The sequence below is a fragment of the Artibeus jamaicensis genome, unplaced genomic scaffold (genome assembly GCF_021234435.1).
Source record: "Artibeus jamaicensis isolate MK-2021 breed Jamaican fruit bat unplaced genomic scaffold, CSHL_Jam_final contig_1715, whole genome shotgun sequence".
Classification (NCBI taxonomy): domain Eukaryota; kingdom Metazoa; phylum Chordata; class Mammalia; order Chiroptera; family Phyllostomidae; genus Artibeus; species Artibeus jamaicensis.
Genome location: NW_026521335.1, coordinates 373,531 through 389,865, shown reverse-complemented (window position 1 = coordinate 389,865; position 16,335 = coordinate 373,531). Strand labels below are relative to the sequence as shown.

Sequence of the window (16,335 nt, the reverse complement as noted above, 5' to 3'; positions counted from 1 at the left end):
AGAAGATGACGACTTTAGGTGAAAAAAAAATGTCAGAGAAAAAAAGTCAACATATGAGCCTAAGGGCACACCCACACTCTGGAGTGGGCAGAAGTGAGGCCATTATGAGTTTACAAAGTTGTTGCCAGGCAGGTAAGAGGAGAACGAGGCTAGCTCACGGTCATGGGATCCAAGGGAGGACAGTTTCAGTGCGCAGCGTCAGGAGTGTCAAGTGATACAGACGGCACAAAGAACATCATCTTTGTAAAGGCGCTCTGGACCTCGCTATTCATTGGGTGGTAGTTACACTGTAATACTTTGATTTTGTGCGCTCATTAGTGACTTAGGAAAGTGTAGTAGAGAGCAAGTGGAGGGTAGGCTGCGGGAGGTTAAGGACTGAGGGGTAAAAAGGAGTCAGAAAGAGTACGATTAGGCTACTCTGTCGAGAATTCTGGAGAAAAAAATAAGAGAGGGCAGCCCTGGCTGGTGTAGCTCAGTGGATTGAGCACGGGCCTGCGAACCATAGGATCGCAGTTCAATTCCCAGTCAGGGCACATGCCTGAGTTGCAGGCCAGTTCCCAGCAGGGGATGGATGAGAGGCAACCATACATTGATAGTTCTCTCCCTCTCTCCTTTCCTTCCCTTCCCCTCTAAACATAAATTAAAAATAAATTAAAAAAAGAGAGGGCAACCAGGCGCAAGAGAGGCTTTCAAGAAAGGCATGGATTAAATAAATAAAAAATAATTCGATGATAAATTGAAGTTACAAGAGGAGGGGTGTGATATAGCAGAAGTGAGTGTAACCAAATGGAGAGGTTTGCTTTTGCCTTAAAAGGGGGTCATGTTCTCTGAAATCAAAGGTGAGAACAGAGAACTTGAAACACAGGGGAAAGAGATCTAACTAGCTGTGAGAAACATGCTTGTTAGCCAAGAAACAATAAAATGAGTGCATAGCCTCATATACTGCCAAGACTTACAATGGGGGAGGACTTACAATGGGGGAGGATATGGTTTTGGTGGAAAGTGAGACAGACCACAGAGTATTGAGACAGACCACAAAGAGTATTATATGGAAAGGAATAGGCTTAATTTTTACCACCTGGTAACAGTGGGTAGGTACCCTTCCTTACTCCAAGGTACAGGGGTGGGCAACAGTAGGCTGAAACTTGTTTGTAATAAATAATGTAATAATAAATATAGTAATACAGTAACAATTTAGTAGCTGCAGCTTTTTGATTAAGGATAAAGCTGAGTGTGTGAGGGAACTCCCCATTCTAACTGTTCTAGGGCACCCCTTCCTCTTCAAAACTGGCAACCACAGTGCCTGTTCTGGCTCTTGGGTCTCACCTCTGGCAGCAGATTATAGATGCACTTACCTACAAACATCAAAAGTTCCCATTAAGGTTAAGAGCTATCATGAAGCAGAAGAACCTGCTAGTCTGGGCCAGCTGGATGACTACACCAGTGAGACACATAGGGAAACGTGCTAGTCTTGGAGCCTAAATGACAAAAACAAGGCCAACTGTGAGCCCTGTAACTGTCTCAAGGGTGTTTCCTAGGAAGACAGCAGCAGAGTCCCTCTTCCTCTCCCACAGGACTCCTGTTGTCCCATCCAGACTTCTAACTTGGTGGAGCCCAATTTCACAAACCTTCCCACCCCCTTTCTTCTTTTCTACAGTCTAGAGGATAAATGTTAGTATTTGAAACAGAAAGTTTCAATTTCCCCCCAACCAGCAAACTGTTTAAGTATAAAACTTCTTTAATCAGAAAGGATTTCTCTTCCCTTAACACAAATGCACACATTAAAAGTAAAATACACACACATACATATGGACATATATTTATACAAATTAGAAACCACAGTCTTAAGTCCCAGACTAGGGGTTGAGAGGATGCACATCAGGAGCAACTGGAGGATGGCTTCTCATCTCCTCTAGGTGTCCCACAGTTCTCTCTCTGGCCATGCTGGGTGGATCATGAGGGGACAGGGTACGGCTCCAGTCTGATGGCAGAGTTACTGGTAAGCTGTGGCAACGAGGTCCCTCTCCAGATAGTTTCTTAGGATAACTGGGGATGCCGGGAGTTGCTGTAGTAGGTGGAACTGGAGTGGTCGGGGCTGAGTGGGTGAAGGGCTGCTCTCTTTGCTGGAGGAAAAGGATGACACCAATGCTGGTTCCGGTACCTGAAGGACCATGGCTAAAGGAGATGGCACCTGGGGAACTAAGAGGAGGGTTGCAAATTGGAGTGGTGTGGATCCAAGTGAGGTTCATAGGTGGCAGTTCAGTGAGATGCCAAGGCTGCTTTGGTTTCAATACCAAGTGTCCTAGCTGCATCTGGTCCATCTTTTCCATGGGACGTGCAGGAGAGGGAGCAGCTGGATAACTGTTGTGGCTTGAAAAATGCTAGGGAGGGGAAGAAAAAAGAAAAGAAATTATGAGAAAGCTTTCAGATTAACTACCCATTGCATGAACCTTTGCTTTCCTTGGGAACTCAGTTTGCAAAGAAAACATACTTTGTTTTGTGCAACAGATAATTTCCTACCAGATCGTAAGTAAAAGTTTTAGTAACCAAATTATACTTTCATTTATTCAACAAATACTTGAAGGCCCACTATGTACCACATGCTATATTGAGTACTGGATATTAAGACATATATAAAACAAAACAGTCCCATGGGTTCTTACTACTTATCATTCATCTTAGAATTTAATTGAAATCATTTTCTAATTTCTGTATTTTAAATTCAATTGCCTATGTCAAGTGCCTTATAAAGTATAAATTAATATGCAGGCAAGATCCCGATGCTTATTTTTTTAATTTTATTTCTTAATTACAGTTTATATTCAATACTGTTTTGTACTAGGTCCGGGTATACAGCATAGTGGTTAGACAATCCTACTTTACAAAGTATCCCCCCCTGTATTTCCAGTACCCACCTGGTACTATACATTAACTACTACAATATTATTGACTATATTCCCTACACTGTACTTTACATTCCCATGCCTAGTTCATAACTACCAACATGTACATCTTAATCCCTTTATGTTTTTTCCATCCAGTCCTCCAACCCTCTCCCCTTTGGCAACCATCAGTCAGTTCTCTGTATCTATGAGCCTATTTCTGTTTTATTTGCTCATTTATTTTGTTCTTCAGAATCCACATATAAGTGAAATCATATTGTATGTGTCTTTCTTTGACTGACTTATTTTACTTAGCATAATACTCTATAGGTCCACCTATGTTGTCACAAATGGTAAGGTTTCATTCTATTCTTCCTGCTTATTTTTAATCATTATTTAAAATAAAAAAATAGCCTTGGCTGGTGTAGCTCAGTGGATGGAGCACGGGCCTGTGAACCAAAAGATTGCGGTTCGATTCCCCGTCAGGGCACATGCCTGGGTTGCAGGCCAGTTCCCAGCAGGGGCCAGTTCCCAGCAGGGGATGCACCAGAAGCAACTATACATTGATAATTCTCTCCTTTCCTTCCCTTCTAAAGATAAATTTTTAAAAAATTAAAAATAAAGTAAATAAATAGATTTTAGAAAGGAAGGGAGAGAGTGACAGAAACATCAATCTGTTGTTCCACTTACCTATGCATTCATTGGTTGATTCTTGCATGTGCCCTGCCTGGGAAGCAACCTTGCCATTGCTCCTCCTGCTCTAGTTTTTTTAAACCATTAATTTAAAAAAATTTATTTGTGTGAGAGAGACAGAAACCCTGATCTGTTGTTCCACTTACTCAGGCATTCACTGAATGTGCCCTGACTGGGGATTGAACCAGCAATCCTTTGTGTAGTGGGATGTTGCTCCAATCACCTTAGCCACCTGGCCAGGGTTCCTGCTTATTTTTAAATCAATTATTCTCAGAGTGGTTACTATGTTGATTGAAAACAAGGAATGTCTATTATCTATAGGAAACTATCTCCTCCCTATCATTTGAGTGCCCCCTAAATACCCTATTATTTGAAGACCTGGAAAATAGGTCACTCTCATACTAGGTCTAAGCTCTATCCAACACTCCCCTATGGCTGCCTCACAGCTGTCCTCCTCGGTAGCAGGAACATATTTCTTACTTCTGATGACCAGACCATAAACCCATGCTTCCAGAGGGTCTGATACAAGGATACTTGGGCAGTAGTAAAAAGGAGAAGGAAAACATTTTAGGAGCAGCAGAGGAGAAAGAATCTGCAGAAGGAAGCTGAGGCATTTTCCTGTATGAATTACTTGGCCAGGTAAAAAGATTCTCTCTATGCAGGAAGCAGGTAAGCTGCCACATGGAATTCTTTGTAGTAATAGAGAAAAAAAAAAAAAAAAGTCTAGGAATCAAGACAATAAAGGAAGTTTCATCTTTCCCTTCCCTGAAAAGAAACTTGTTGAAAAAAATGAAAAGACCCAGAAGGAAATGGAAGAGGGAGCCCATTTCTAAATGTATACTTCATTTCCTTGGTTGTTCTCCCACCTCTTCCTCACGTTTACAAGTTCTTACCTTGGTCAGCTGGTGCCTGCTACGATGCCGTGATGACTTCTGGGCAGCTATGTGAGGAAACCAAGTCTTTAACATTCCTTCTACCTGCAGCAGGGTTCCCAGATAACGCTCTCTGTGGAAAAAGACATTAAAAAAATTAAGTGTGAAAAAAGCAACATGACAGGATTGAAGCTATCTCATTTTTTATGAATTACCGAGGAAAGAACCCAGAGAACTTACCCCATCTGTGGCTTCTGCAAAACACCTACGATACGCTGGATCCTGTCCATTGCCACACTCTGCTGAAAACTGCTCAAACCTGGGTTCAGGAAGTAAGAAAGAGATCAAATATTGAAATTCAGAAATTTATTCAGATACAGGACAGAACGAGGTTAAAATGGATTCACCCCCCCAAAATTAAGTCACAGAAGAAAAAAAAGGAATAATTCAGAATCCAAAGACTTGAGAAATACACATTAAAAACATATTTTGAGATAGAGTAAAACCTAATTAGATGAACGCAACTAATCAAATGATTACCTCTTTCAAAGCGACCCATCTTCAGTCCATTCAGTAGGTTTGTGAGAGGACGTATGAATCCCTGGAGCTCTTTACACTGTAGGAAAACAGGTCAAAGGCTATGAGACGACCAAGCATTGCCCACACTGGTACTGATTTTTCTTGCAGCTCCAAATCTGGGAGCCAATACTATTCTCACAGGGTCCTTATCCATCAGCAGGGTGCCTAGTGTCTTCTTTTCTCAGCTTTCTCTTACCTTCTGAGCAAAGAGCAGGTCCCCTTCTGTGGTACAACCATGGATGTTTAGACTGGTCTCCAGTTCACGATCTCTTGATCTTTTGACCCCAGATCCCGCCATAGGAGAAGCCAAGCCCCGCTGTTCAGAGGGCGATGCTGTAAGTTGATTACTGGAAACCTTGGGTCGTTGCCTGCAGCGAATAGGACCCGGGCTGGGCCGAGAACCTCCCCTCTGCCCAACAGTGTCTGGCCTGGGGCCATGGGCCCCTTTTTCATTCCCTTCGTTATCGGAGGGGAAGCCAAAGTCACTGATCCCTGGTGAGGTGGAAAAAGAGGAAGGGAGCGAGGAGGAAGAATAGGAAGAAACGCTAGATGGAGAATCCATAGGTGCAGAAGCAGGGGCTGGAGAGCAGCTCCCGGAGTACCCAAAGATCGGACCTGCAACTGAAGAGCAAAGCGAAGGAGTTGGAAACCAGCATCTGAGAATCAGGAAATGAACTGGGAGACTGGGGTACACAGTACGGGATAATCATATCTCTTCCCTCCCTCCCCGAAATTACCGGTCTCAGACAAAATAGACAAGCCATCTCCCCCGCCTCCATTAGGAACCAGGACTGCCTCTCTCGTGTCCGCAAAGTAGCTCTTAGCCTGACAGACTTCCGTTCCTTCTTCCCTCGCTTCAGAGTAAATACCTGACTTAACACTTGCCCAGCCTGGTCCATTGTTCACCTGATCCCGCAGCGAGCCTCTCTACCTGAGGTCGCGCCACCGGCGAGCACCGGAGATCTCGGGCACCGGAACCCATCTAGTGAGTCTCCAGGAACCGCCTTCCAAAAAGACCCCTGGCCACCCGCACCCTCCCAACACACATCGCCTCTTCCCAGTCTTTCCAATTAGGATCCCTGCTCCGTACCCTCTTGGGTCCCTCTGCCACCTGATACGATCACCCCGAATACCAAGAGATTCCTAAACCCACTCTCTCCGGGGCTGATCCCGCGCACACCGTAGCGTGTCCTTCGGTTTTCCTCACCTGTGTCGGTCGTCTCAGCGCAGGCTGTCTCCAGCTCCTCACACTCTACGGGTCTTAGCTCTCCACCTCCGCCTCTCCGCCAGTGGGTCCCGCCCCTTCCCCCTCCCAAACACGTGCAGCTGTGCACGTGCCTTCCCCTGCGTACACAGACCTCGCACCCTCATTGGTCATCTAGCCGGTGGCACGTGACTGTAGTTGCTGAAGCTCATATCCCATTTGCTACAGCATATAGGGGCTCGACCAATAGAGAGGCATTCAGGTGACGATTGGCTGGAAGGGGAGCATTCCGTGCTCCGCCCCTACATGCGGCTGGCGGAGAGGACCCGGTGATGAGAAAAGGAGGAGGATGGAAAAAGAGTGGAAAAGTGGGGGGGGGGAGGGCGGAACTCGTGACCTTAAATAGGATGGTGGTGCGCCGGAAGCGCTTGGCTTTAGTGTGCAGACTGGTGTGGTACCTGAGGCGTCAGCCTCGCGATATGGGACTACTGACTCCTTACAAGCGTACCTCTCTGTCCTTTTGAGCGCCTCTGTTCACGGGTGCAGCACGTGGAACCCTCAGCGACTTGCGTCTGGAACGTATGTTAGAATGGAGGCGTGCTACTGTGTATCCTCACCCTTCTCAGCGGCCCAGCCCTCGTGATTTCCTGGTCTCTGTTTCACCATACTCTCCTCTTTCTCCTACGACTTGGGTGCCTCCTGCCCAGCTGGGTGAGGAGGGTGGGGACTGCCGCCGAGAACACCGCGTCCTCTCCAGGGCTCCCGCTGGGGCGGCTCCTTCAGCCCTTTCCTTACATAACCCGCCGTGCACGTTACCAGCTCAGATGCCAGGCCGCCACGACTCTAGAGGTCAAAGCAGAACTAGATTGTTCCAGACTCTTCCACCCGGGCTTCTCAGGCTCTGCGACTTGAATTCTGTGTAAAGGAACAGCGTGGGGGAGGTCCCTGATCTTGTAGGTTATGTGTTTGTCCATCTTCGGTTTCATTTGTTCCCTCGAGAGATTTGAAAGATTTTGAAGGCGGGAAGGTGACAAGTTCGGAGTTTTACTGTTCGCTGCCCCTTGCTATATTGAAACGGTACAGTGAAGAGAAAAGGTGATGGGGCTCAAGGACTGTAGGCTGATTGAAGCTGTGACATAGAAGAAACCGCAAGGGGGCAGCCCAGTTCTGATTAGGGTCTCGAGGATAGCGAAAATACATACATACATACATGCATACATACATACATACATATCCTTGCCTGTCCTAATTACTAACTGGAAAAGGCACATTGTTTGGGGGGTGGGGGTGGAGGAGTGTGTGAATTTTTAGAATCTAGTTTTTGATATTTTACATGTCTAACAATGTGCTTATTTTATAAAAAGAAAAAAGGGTTCTGAATAAATTTCAACGTTCTCCAAACACTATTTTAACATCATATATAATAAAATAAAGCAATAGTTAGAGGGAAGTATGGGCTGTGAATAAACCTGTTTTCTGTGGGTGCTGTTCTCCATTCTTCCAAAAATTTCAGGTTCTGATAACTCCCTCTAATACTGTTGCCACATAACCCCCTTTCTTAATCTACACATCCCACCCCCATATCGTCCTGCTCTCCTAATGTTACCGCTTTAAAACAGACCCTCGTGCAGGAGTAGAGCGTAACCAAATTATTTCATTTATTTATTTCATCATCCAATTTCCTCTTCCCATCTTCCCATTTGAAGAGTCATAGCAGCCTTCTTTCTCCTAAGACAGCAAAGGAAGGGGAAAAAAACAACCACCACCAGGTTCAGGGGACTCAGGAAACCCCTCTGTGCCCTCCACCTCTGTGAAGACTCCCCAGATTTCATGTTCTGAGCTAGCTTTCTCTATGACATCTGGAAGAGGTGGCCCCTCCTTTTTGCACCCCCTTTTCTGCTAATTCTCTAAATTGCCTCTTTGTTATTTAGAATCCCAGCTTAAATTCTTTCCTTATGATGCAGGTTTCTATTCCCCCCTCCTTTCTCCCAACCACCTATCCCCTACATTACAGAACTGCCACCCCTTGTGCCTCTGAACTTTGCCTCCAGACCGCCAGGTTATGGGGCCCCTCCCATTTTGCCCTCTGGCACTTGCCATGCCTCAAACGGCCATCAGGCTGGAACTACCTTTAGTTCCTAAAGGCAGACTGGGAACCTGAAGAGGTTTCTTCTCCATTCCACCTGCTTCTGCTCTAGGAGGTCCTGAAATTTCCCCCAGTTCAGAAAAAGTAATGACTCTTATTACTAAAGTCTTTGCCTTGACAGTTCCTAAGGTTGATAAGATTTTTCTAAACGTGACCCCTCTTCTTTTAAGCATCTGAGAACTGACTAGGCTGGAAACACTAGCCAGAGATGATGGTAAAAACTTTCACGGACTCCCCCAAGGCCAATGGCTGTACTCTCACCTTCTACATGAAATACATCCACCCCTGAAGGAGGGCCCAGGGCAGGAGGAGGGAAGCAGGACTCTGCAGACTGGATACAGCATGGTTCATATCTGGACTCTGCTAAAACACAGATGGCACCCCACAGTAGGACCCCATCATTCTTCCTACTACCCCTTCCCCCTCTGGAAAGATAGCCATCTTTATACTAATCTTTGTCTTCCTTTCCTCTGAGTGTAAAGAAAGGCCAATCTCCCTGCCCATCACTATAAATAATCCTTCCTTCTGAGACGTTCAGCCATTCCGGGCCATACTAGGGAGGTCCAACTCAATTCAATATGTATCTTTTATTTAAGTGCTGGTCACTGTGCTATATGAAGACATATCTGCTACTCGAGGAATTTACAATATAAAGGGAACCTACTATATACTTTAAAATATTTGTCCTTGTTGTCCATCATCAGTTTGCCATTCCTACCAACTCCTCCCATCTGCATTCAACTATGTTCATGCTGCACTTTGATCCTGTTGCTTTTTTTTTTATCGCCAGATTTCACAAATGGTTGGTCTATACTCTTCCTCCACTTCTTTACAATGTACTCCCCAATTCCACAAAATGCTAGCTTTTGCAACCACTCCAAAACTGCTTTTTGGGGGGTTATGAATAACCTCCTTCTCCTTGGTCTCTTGGCTTTTCATTGCAGATTAAACTTTCTCTTCTGGACTCTGTAATACAAACTGGACTATCTGCATTTCCTTGGCTGATTTCTCTTTCTCCTTCTACAGGCACAAGCCTTGGCCTCTTGCTCATCTGTGTGTACTGGCTCTGCTGAGCTCACGTACTTTTGTAACTTTCTACTTAGAACTGCAGTCCTGGTCTCATTCTGCTACAGTCTGGATGGCCAATACCAAATTTATAATCACTTCTAAACTACTCTGACCTCCCACTTCTTGGTCAATCATTTCCCCAGATATCCATGTTTAAAATTTATAAGTTATTTTAACTCTCTCCCCGTTTAGTGCTCATATGAAATTATCACTGAAACAAGGTGTTTCTTTTTCAAAATATTTCTTATTTTTTCCTTCTCCATTCAAAATGCCACTGCCCTAGTCCAGGCCTTTAATGGATTGTCTTGAGAATGATGCACATCTCAAGAATCTCTCTTTACTCCATTGCATCCTGCATACAATCATACCAACATTTTCCTAAAATACTGCTTTCATTGTGTCTTTACCACTCAGAAGAACTTACAAGGCTCCCTATTTCTCAGAAGTCCAAACTTGAGCCTGGCACTTCAGATTGTCTATAATTTTGCCATATCTTCCCATATGTGAAATTACCAAGCAAATATTAAGAGTCTTGTAATTTTTTCTTAATTTCTCACTGTTCTTTTCCACATACCCTCTCCTTCAATCATAGCTCATCCACAAAACATGCCATGCTTGTTCTATCCCCGTCAATGCACCTCTTTCATTCTTGGAATAACTATTCTTCTTCCTGATTGTTTTCATCCTTTTATAATGTACCACCAATCAAAAGCTCGCTTATTCTTCAAAGTGTATCTCAAGCACAATCACCTTCTAAAAGTCTTCCAGGCAATTCCTATACCGATTTCTCTTCTTCCACTGCCTAAAGCACTTCTCTATGTTGTATGCTCTCAAATTTGTTTGTAATCTAACATTGTTACAAACTTTTTCATTTTGTTCTAACTGTTTCATAAGTGTAAACTTGAGTTTTATAAATACTTTGAGGGCAATGATAACATCATAGATTTGTTTTTCATTAGCAGCAGCTTCCTTAGCTGCTTTAGGCATGGGTTACATACACGTAGGGTACAGGCATTACATATTGAACTGAAATTTAACTGCACCAAATATTCTCAGGGTTTGGGATACAGGGTTAGTATTAACTCTCAGTGAAAGAAATGATAGCCGAGCTGAGATGATTGCCTGCATTGCAATACTAGACATTTGGTTCCCCTACCCACCAAAGCTCAGTATTCCAATCCTTCCTCTGCTCCATGTCACCAGCCCTGGGATCTGTCCAGGATAAGGAATGTCTCACCTCCCTCCAACCTTATCCCCAATTAACTCACTGGTTTCGTTGTTACTGGTTCCGTTGTCATTGGTTCCGTTGTCATTGGTTCTGTTGTCATTGGTCCTGTTGTCATTGGTTCCATTGTCACTGGTTTCACTGTTGGCCTCTGATGGTCTGTGTGTTCTGTTTCACGACTTATGGTAGTCTCTTCTACTCTCGTTACTTCTGTATCCAACCTGTTCTACCCTCAGTAGGATTAGGAAACAAAGAGTTACCATTGTTTCCATCCAACATCCTCATAGATTCTCTAGAGTTCTTCTCTCCTTCGCCTCTCCTCCCATCCCTCCTGCCTTATCTCACATTTGCATGGATTGTGTACCCATCCCATTCACCAGTTCCTTGACTCAAGGACTACCCCTCCCTCTCAGAGTCTTAACCTACTGGGTTCTGACTTCATTCTTTTCCCCAGCTGTGATAACTGGTCTGTTTTATGCCCACTACCCAGTTTCACTTTACCTAACTCATTAAATTTTTTTTTAAATTTATTGATTTTAGAGAAAAAGTGGAAAAGAGGGAGCTGGTTGAGGAGAGAGAGAGCGAGAGAGATTGAAACATGGATTTATTGTTTCACTCATTGATGCATTCATTGGTTGATTCTTGTATGTCCCCTGACTGGGGATTGAACCTGAAACCTTGTGTATTGAGACAACACTCTAACCAACTGAGATACCCCGCCAGGGCCCCATATCATTTTCATTTCTACTAGTAGTTTACATTTCAACATTGCCCTGTTCCTTTTTAACTGTAAACCTATTCTCTTCTTCGTAGATATCACTCACCAGCCTGTCCTCTGACTCAAATAGGGAGTAATCAACAGTGAAATTTGCAACAATGTCATCTGGGGAGGAGAAAATAATTAGTAATAACTAAAAAGAAAGGTAGCACTATATCTAGAAATTAGAAAAGGAAGAAATTGCTCAGAACACTTCAACTTGCTCAAGTTGTAAAATTTAATGGTATAATCTAATTCTAATGAACTTTAATGTGGAAAAATATTTGTGAATGCATATGCATTTATATTTTCAATCTAATATGTAAAATAACTTACAAATTTGAAAATTTTCAAATTGTTTCAACCAGTTTCCAAAGAACTGAAAATTGCTAGCTTTAGAAATAACATCATGAGCCTTAAGAGTCTTTACTCATAGCCAACTTTCTCTCTGACCCAGTTCCTCTATTGTAAAGGGGAAGGCAAAGTCTTAGAATTACCCCCAACCTCTCTCCATCCTGCTAAGGGACAGAGCCTTATACATACTCACCATAATTGGGGGTGATTGTGTAATAATAGACCACCTGATAATAATCATCCTCTTCCAGTCCTTCTTCATCCTCATAGGTTTGTCCTATGGGGACAAGGACTAGAAGTCAAGGGGCATTGGAACTTCTTAGCAACAAAAGGACATCTGAGGTTGATCTCAGCTCTATTGATTTCCTTTCTCCCTGCCTCACTTCCAAGGGTCAGACTTTCTTTCTATCTCTGCACCTCTAGATGCTTCTCAATCTTCTGGGCTCCATATCTGTAATGAGGCTTGTTACTCTATGCCCTTTCAATGCAGGAACTCCCAGAACAGGAAATAGGTCCCTTCACATACTGTAAACCCAACACAATAACTAAACCTAAAAAAGATAGGAAGTGTCCTTGGCTGGTGTGGCTCAGTGAATGGGATAAACCACAAGGCACACCCTGCAAACCACAAGGCACAAGCCTGGATTGCAGGCCAGGTCCCCAATTGGGAATGTGTGAAAGGCAGCAGATCTTGATTGTTTATCTCCCTCCCTTCCCCCTCCCAAAAAATAAATAAGTAAATCTTTATTTAAAAAAAAAATAAAGGTAAGGTAGGAAGCAGAGAGAGAGGGAGAGATCAGAAATTAAGAACACCAAACCTACTATTTGGTATGCTCCAGACTGTACTGTATTTATGACAGTTCTTCTCTTATCAGGGACTCTCACAAACAATGAACACACACACCATTAAGCTTTGGATTTGTGTTTTAGTTCCAGTTTCACTGCTAACTAGCAGAATAACTCCAAACAATCCATTTAACATCTGTTGGTTTTTTTTTTTTTAATGAGTCAGCTGGACTAAATGACCCATCTGTGTTCGTTTTTCTTCCTTCCCCCAACTGAAAATATATGGCTTTGACATAACTGAGTCAGTACTGTAGGCCTCCTGCTAAAGCACTTCCCTAACACTTTGAAGGCTCTCCCTTAACCACAAGGAGTGACATAAGAACCTGGAGGAAAAGGAAACAATAAGAGCATCTGTCAGACTTCCAGCCAAAATGGAGGTGTAGGTGGATACGCTTTGCTTCCTCACACAACCAAAAGAAGGACAACAAACTTAAAAACAAAAAAACAACCAGCACTGCCCAAAGCGCCAGAAAATCAAACTGTATAAAAGTCTGACAACCAAGGAGTTAAAGAAGAAACATCCATCCAGACTGGTGGGAGGGGCGGACCTGTATCCTCAGCCCAGGCAGAGAGCACATGTGGCAAGACCTCATACTAGGCAGGTGAGGTGGCAGCAAGCGGCCTGGGCAGTTATTCACATGCAGATAAAACAGGAAGAACAACTGGGAAGGGAGAGTGACCATGCAACCCAGGTTGTATTTCTCCAGCATGGAGAAATACAGCCTCAAAACCTCTGGCTGTAAACTTTTGTGGGAGTTGCAGTGGTGGGAGAAACTCCCAGTCTCACAGGAGAGTTCATTGGATAGATCCATGGGGTCCTAGAATATACACAACCCACCCACATGGGAATCAGTACCAGAAGGGCCCAATTTGCTTGTGGGTGGTGGGGGAAGTGGCTGAAAAGGAGGGTAAGAGCTGAGCGTGTGGCATTGTTCCCTTTCTGACCCCTTCCCCACATACAGCACTATAACACAGCCAAGTCGGTTGCCCCAACCTGGTAAATACCTAAGGCTCCACCCCTTACAATGTTACAGGTGCACCAAGACAAAGAAATATGGCCCAAATGAAAGAACAGATAAAAACTCCAGAAAAAGAACTAAGTGACGAGGAGGTAGCCAACCTATCAGATGCACAGGTCAAAACACTGAAAATCAGGATGCTCACAGAAATGATCAAGTACGAACAGAAAATGGAGGAAGTAAAGGTTATGCAAAGTGAAATGAAGAAAAATATGCAGGGAACCACCAGAGAGGGGAAGGAAACCAGGACTCAAATCAATCATTTGGGGCAGAGGAAAGAAATAAACATCCAACTGGATCAAAATGAAGAAACAAGAATTCAAAAAAAAAATGAGGAGAGACTTAAGAACCTCCGGGACAACTTTAAATGTTCCAAAGTCTGAATCACAGGGGTGTCATAAGGAGAAGAGGAAGAGCAAGAAATTGAAAACTCATTTGAAAATATAATGAAAAAGAATTTCCCAAATCTGGCAAAGGAAATAGACTTTCAGAAAGTCCAGGAAGCTCAGAGAGTCCTAAAGAAGTTGGTCCCAAGGAAGCACATACCAAGGCACATCATAATTACATTACCCAAGATTAAAAATAAGTAGAGAATCTTAGAATCAGCAAGAGAAAAGAAGACAGTTACCTACGAAGGAGTTCCCATAAGACTGTCAGCTGATTTCTCAAAAGAAACCTTGCAGGTAACAAGGGGCTGGAAAGAAGTATTCAAAGTCATGAAAGACAATGACCTACATCCAAGATTGCTCTATCCAGCAAAGCAATCTTGGATGGGCAGATAAAGTGCTTCCAAGATAAGGTAAAGATAAAGGAGTTCATCATCACCAAGCCCTTATTATAGGAAATGTTAAAGGGACTTACCGGAGAAAAAGAAGATCAGAAACTATGAAGAGTAAAATGACAACAAACTCACAACTATCAAGAACTGAAACTAAAAAACAAAAAGTAACAAAGCAAACAACTAGAAATGGAACAGAATCACAGAATGGAGATCACATAGAGGGTTATCAGTGGGGAGGGGATGTGGAGAGAATGGGGGAAAAGGTGCAGGAAATAAGAAGAATAATTGGTAGGCAGAAAACTGACAAGGGGAGGTGAAGAACAGTATAGGAAATGGAGAAGCCAAAGAACTTACATGTACAACCCATGTACATGAACTGAGGGTGGGGGGATACTGGTGGGAGGCAGGTGTGCAGGGCAGAGGAAGAGAAAGGGGAGAAAAAATGGGACAACTGTAATAACATAGTAAATAAAATACCCTTTTAAAAAAAGCACCTGGCCCACTGGGGACAAAAGAGGGAAGGAGCCAAGCTACTTTTCAGGCTCCGTTCCTGAAGGCACCCAGTTCTTCACTCCTCTGAACGTCACCCTAACTTATATCTCTTTACTAATATAAGATTTTTTTCTCCAACATTCTGGGAAAGAAGACACACGGGTTTCTCTCACTAGTTTCAGACTGCCTCACGTTCACAGTCCACTTCTCTTCTTTCACTCACGCATTGGTGCCTCTCATTTCGTTCAGCTCCGTGGTGATGCAGAGCTGTTAGGAGCTCCCCGGTTCTGGAGCTCCATCCCCATCAGCTGTCTCTTCTTTGACAGAACTCTGCTTTCCTCCCTCTTTCCTAGCTCTATTTCCCAGATTCCCCTCCATCCCTGCACTGGACTGTAGCACAGATGAGAATGTTATCACTCCTCATTGAATTGTACCTCTCACCCTCTCCTCATTTTCTTTTCTCCCACTCTCTTTATGGCAGAAGACCTGGCCCTAAAACTTGGAGAGAAGTGAACTTACCCAGGATCAGTGGCACAGCAAGGATAGCTACAAAGAGGACATGCATTCTGGATACTGCACTATTACTGTGAAAGTAAAAAGGAAATTACAGCGTTTTCCACCAAATTTACCCCGCCTCTGGCCCGCCTCCAGCCCGCCTCCGGCCTACGTCTGGCCCTCCTCCAAAGCAGAGAAGAACTGCAGCACTCTTTTCTCAGAGGGTGGAATTCCTCTCCCGCTTGTTAACTGACCAGATCATCAGTTACTATTGGTCTTGTCCTCAGGGATAGCTGCCCATATTAAGAGAGGCAAAGTGGGTTTCAATGGGAACGTGTTCGTTGAGCTCCCCCAGCTTAGATTAGATCCATTTGGGATTCCTGCTGCCACTAAGTAAAACAACAAAACAACCCCCACCCCCACTACTGAGAAGCTTCTCTTAGTAAGCCCTCTCCCTGCTCTCCTTCCCTCCCTCTCGGTCCTCACAAATGTTCACCTTCCCTCTCACTGTCCCATCTCCATCCACAGTTGCTCTTCTCTCTGAGGCTTAATCACAATCTTTCTTTCTTTCTCTCTTGATTTTATTTATTTATATTTAGAGTGAGGGGAAGGGAGGAAGAAAGAGGGGGAGAGAAACATGGATTGCTTCAAACTGGGACAGAACCTACAACCCAAGCATGTGTCTTGACCTGGAATAGAACTGGTGACCTTTGGCTCTGCGGGATGATGCCCAATCCACTGAGCCACGCTAGTCAGGGTGCAATCTCTTCATAGTTAACATGTTCTGAGAAGGAAATGAGCATTTTCTAGACCAAAAATAGTCCCTCTTTTCTGCTTGTGTTGGACTGCGAAGTATGGGAGCAATGTCAACATCATCATTGTCTGATTCTGAAAGCACCTGCTACATTGTTTTTGATCAAAA

The 16,335-nt window shown here is 43.9% G+C and overlaps 2 protein-coding genes across 6 annotated transcripts; both read right to left on the bottom strand.

Moving 5' to 3' along the window:
* Positions 1–1,720: 1,720 nt before the first annotated feature.
* Positions 1,721–7,938, bottom strand: CIART (circadian associated repressor of transcription). 3 transcript variants are annotated; one of them, XM_053670626.1, is made up of 6 exons: positions 7,852–7,938; positions 5,223–7,145; positions 4,988–5,063; positions 4,688–4,766; positions 4,469–4,580; positions 1,721–2,381 (listed from the first exon to the last, which is right to left on the bottom strand). In XM_053670626.1, exons 2-6 carry the CDS (start codon positions 5,586–5,588, stop codon positions 1,857–1,859), a joined length of 1,158 nt encoding a protein of 385 aa, XP_053526601.1. In that variant the 5' UTR covers positions 5,589–7,145; positions 7,852–7,938; the 3' UTR covers positions 1,721–1,856. The 3 variants fall into 3 exon arrangements, with proteins under 3 accessions (XP_053526601.1, XP_037024007.2, XP_053526597.1); XM_037168112.2 differs by lacking the exon at positions 7,852–7,938 and having other exon boundaries at positions 5,223–5,647; positions 6,234–7,764; XM_053670622.1 differs by lacking the exon at positions 7,852–7,938 and having other exon boundaries at positions 5,223–7,764.
* Positions 7,865–15,520, bottom strand: CUNH1orf54 (chromosome unknown C1orf54 homolog). 3 transcript variants are annotated; one of them, XM_037168124.2, is made up of 6 exons: positions 15,438–15,520; positions 11,974–12,057; positions 11,494–11,552; positions 10,713–10,895; positions 8,638–8,739; positions 7,865–7,958 (listed from the first exon to the last, which is right to left on the bottom strand). In XM_037168124.2, the coding sequence occupies exons 1-5, from the start codon at positions 15,481–15,483 to the stop codon at positions 8,641–8,643; spliced, it is 471 nt and encodes a 156-aa protein (XP_037024019.2). In that variant the 5' UTR covers positions 15,484–15,520; the 3' UTR covers positions 7,865–7,958; positions 8,638–8,640. The 3 variants fall into 3 exon arrangements, with proteins under 3 accessions (XP_037024019.2, XP_053526608.1, XP_053526610.1); XM_053670633.1 differs by having other exon boundaries at positions 11,974–12,072; positions 15,438–15,499; XM_053670635.1 differs by having other exon boundaries at positions 8,638–8,736; positions 11,974–12,072; positions 15,438–15,499.
* Between the last annotated feature and the right edge of the window lie 815 nt (positions 15,521–16,335).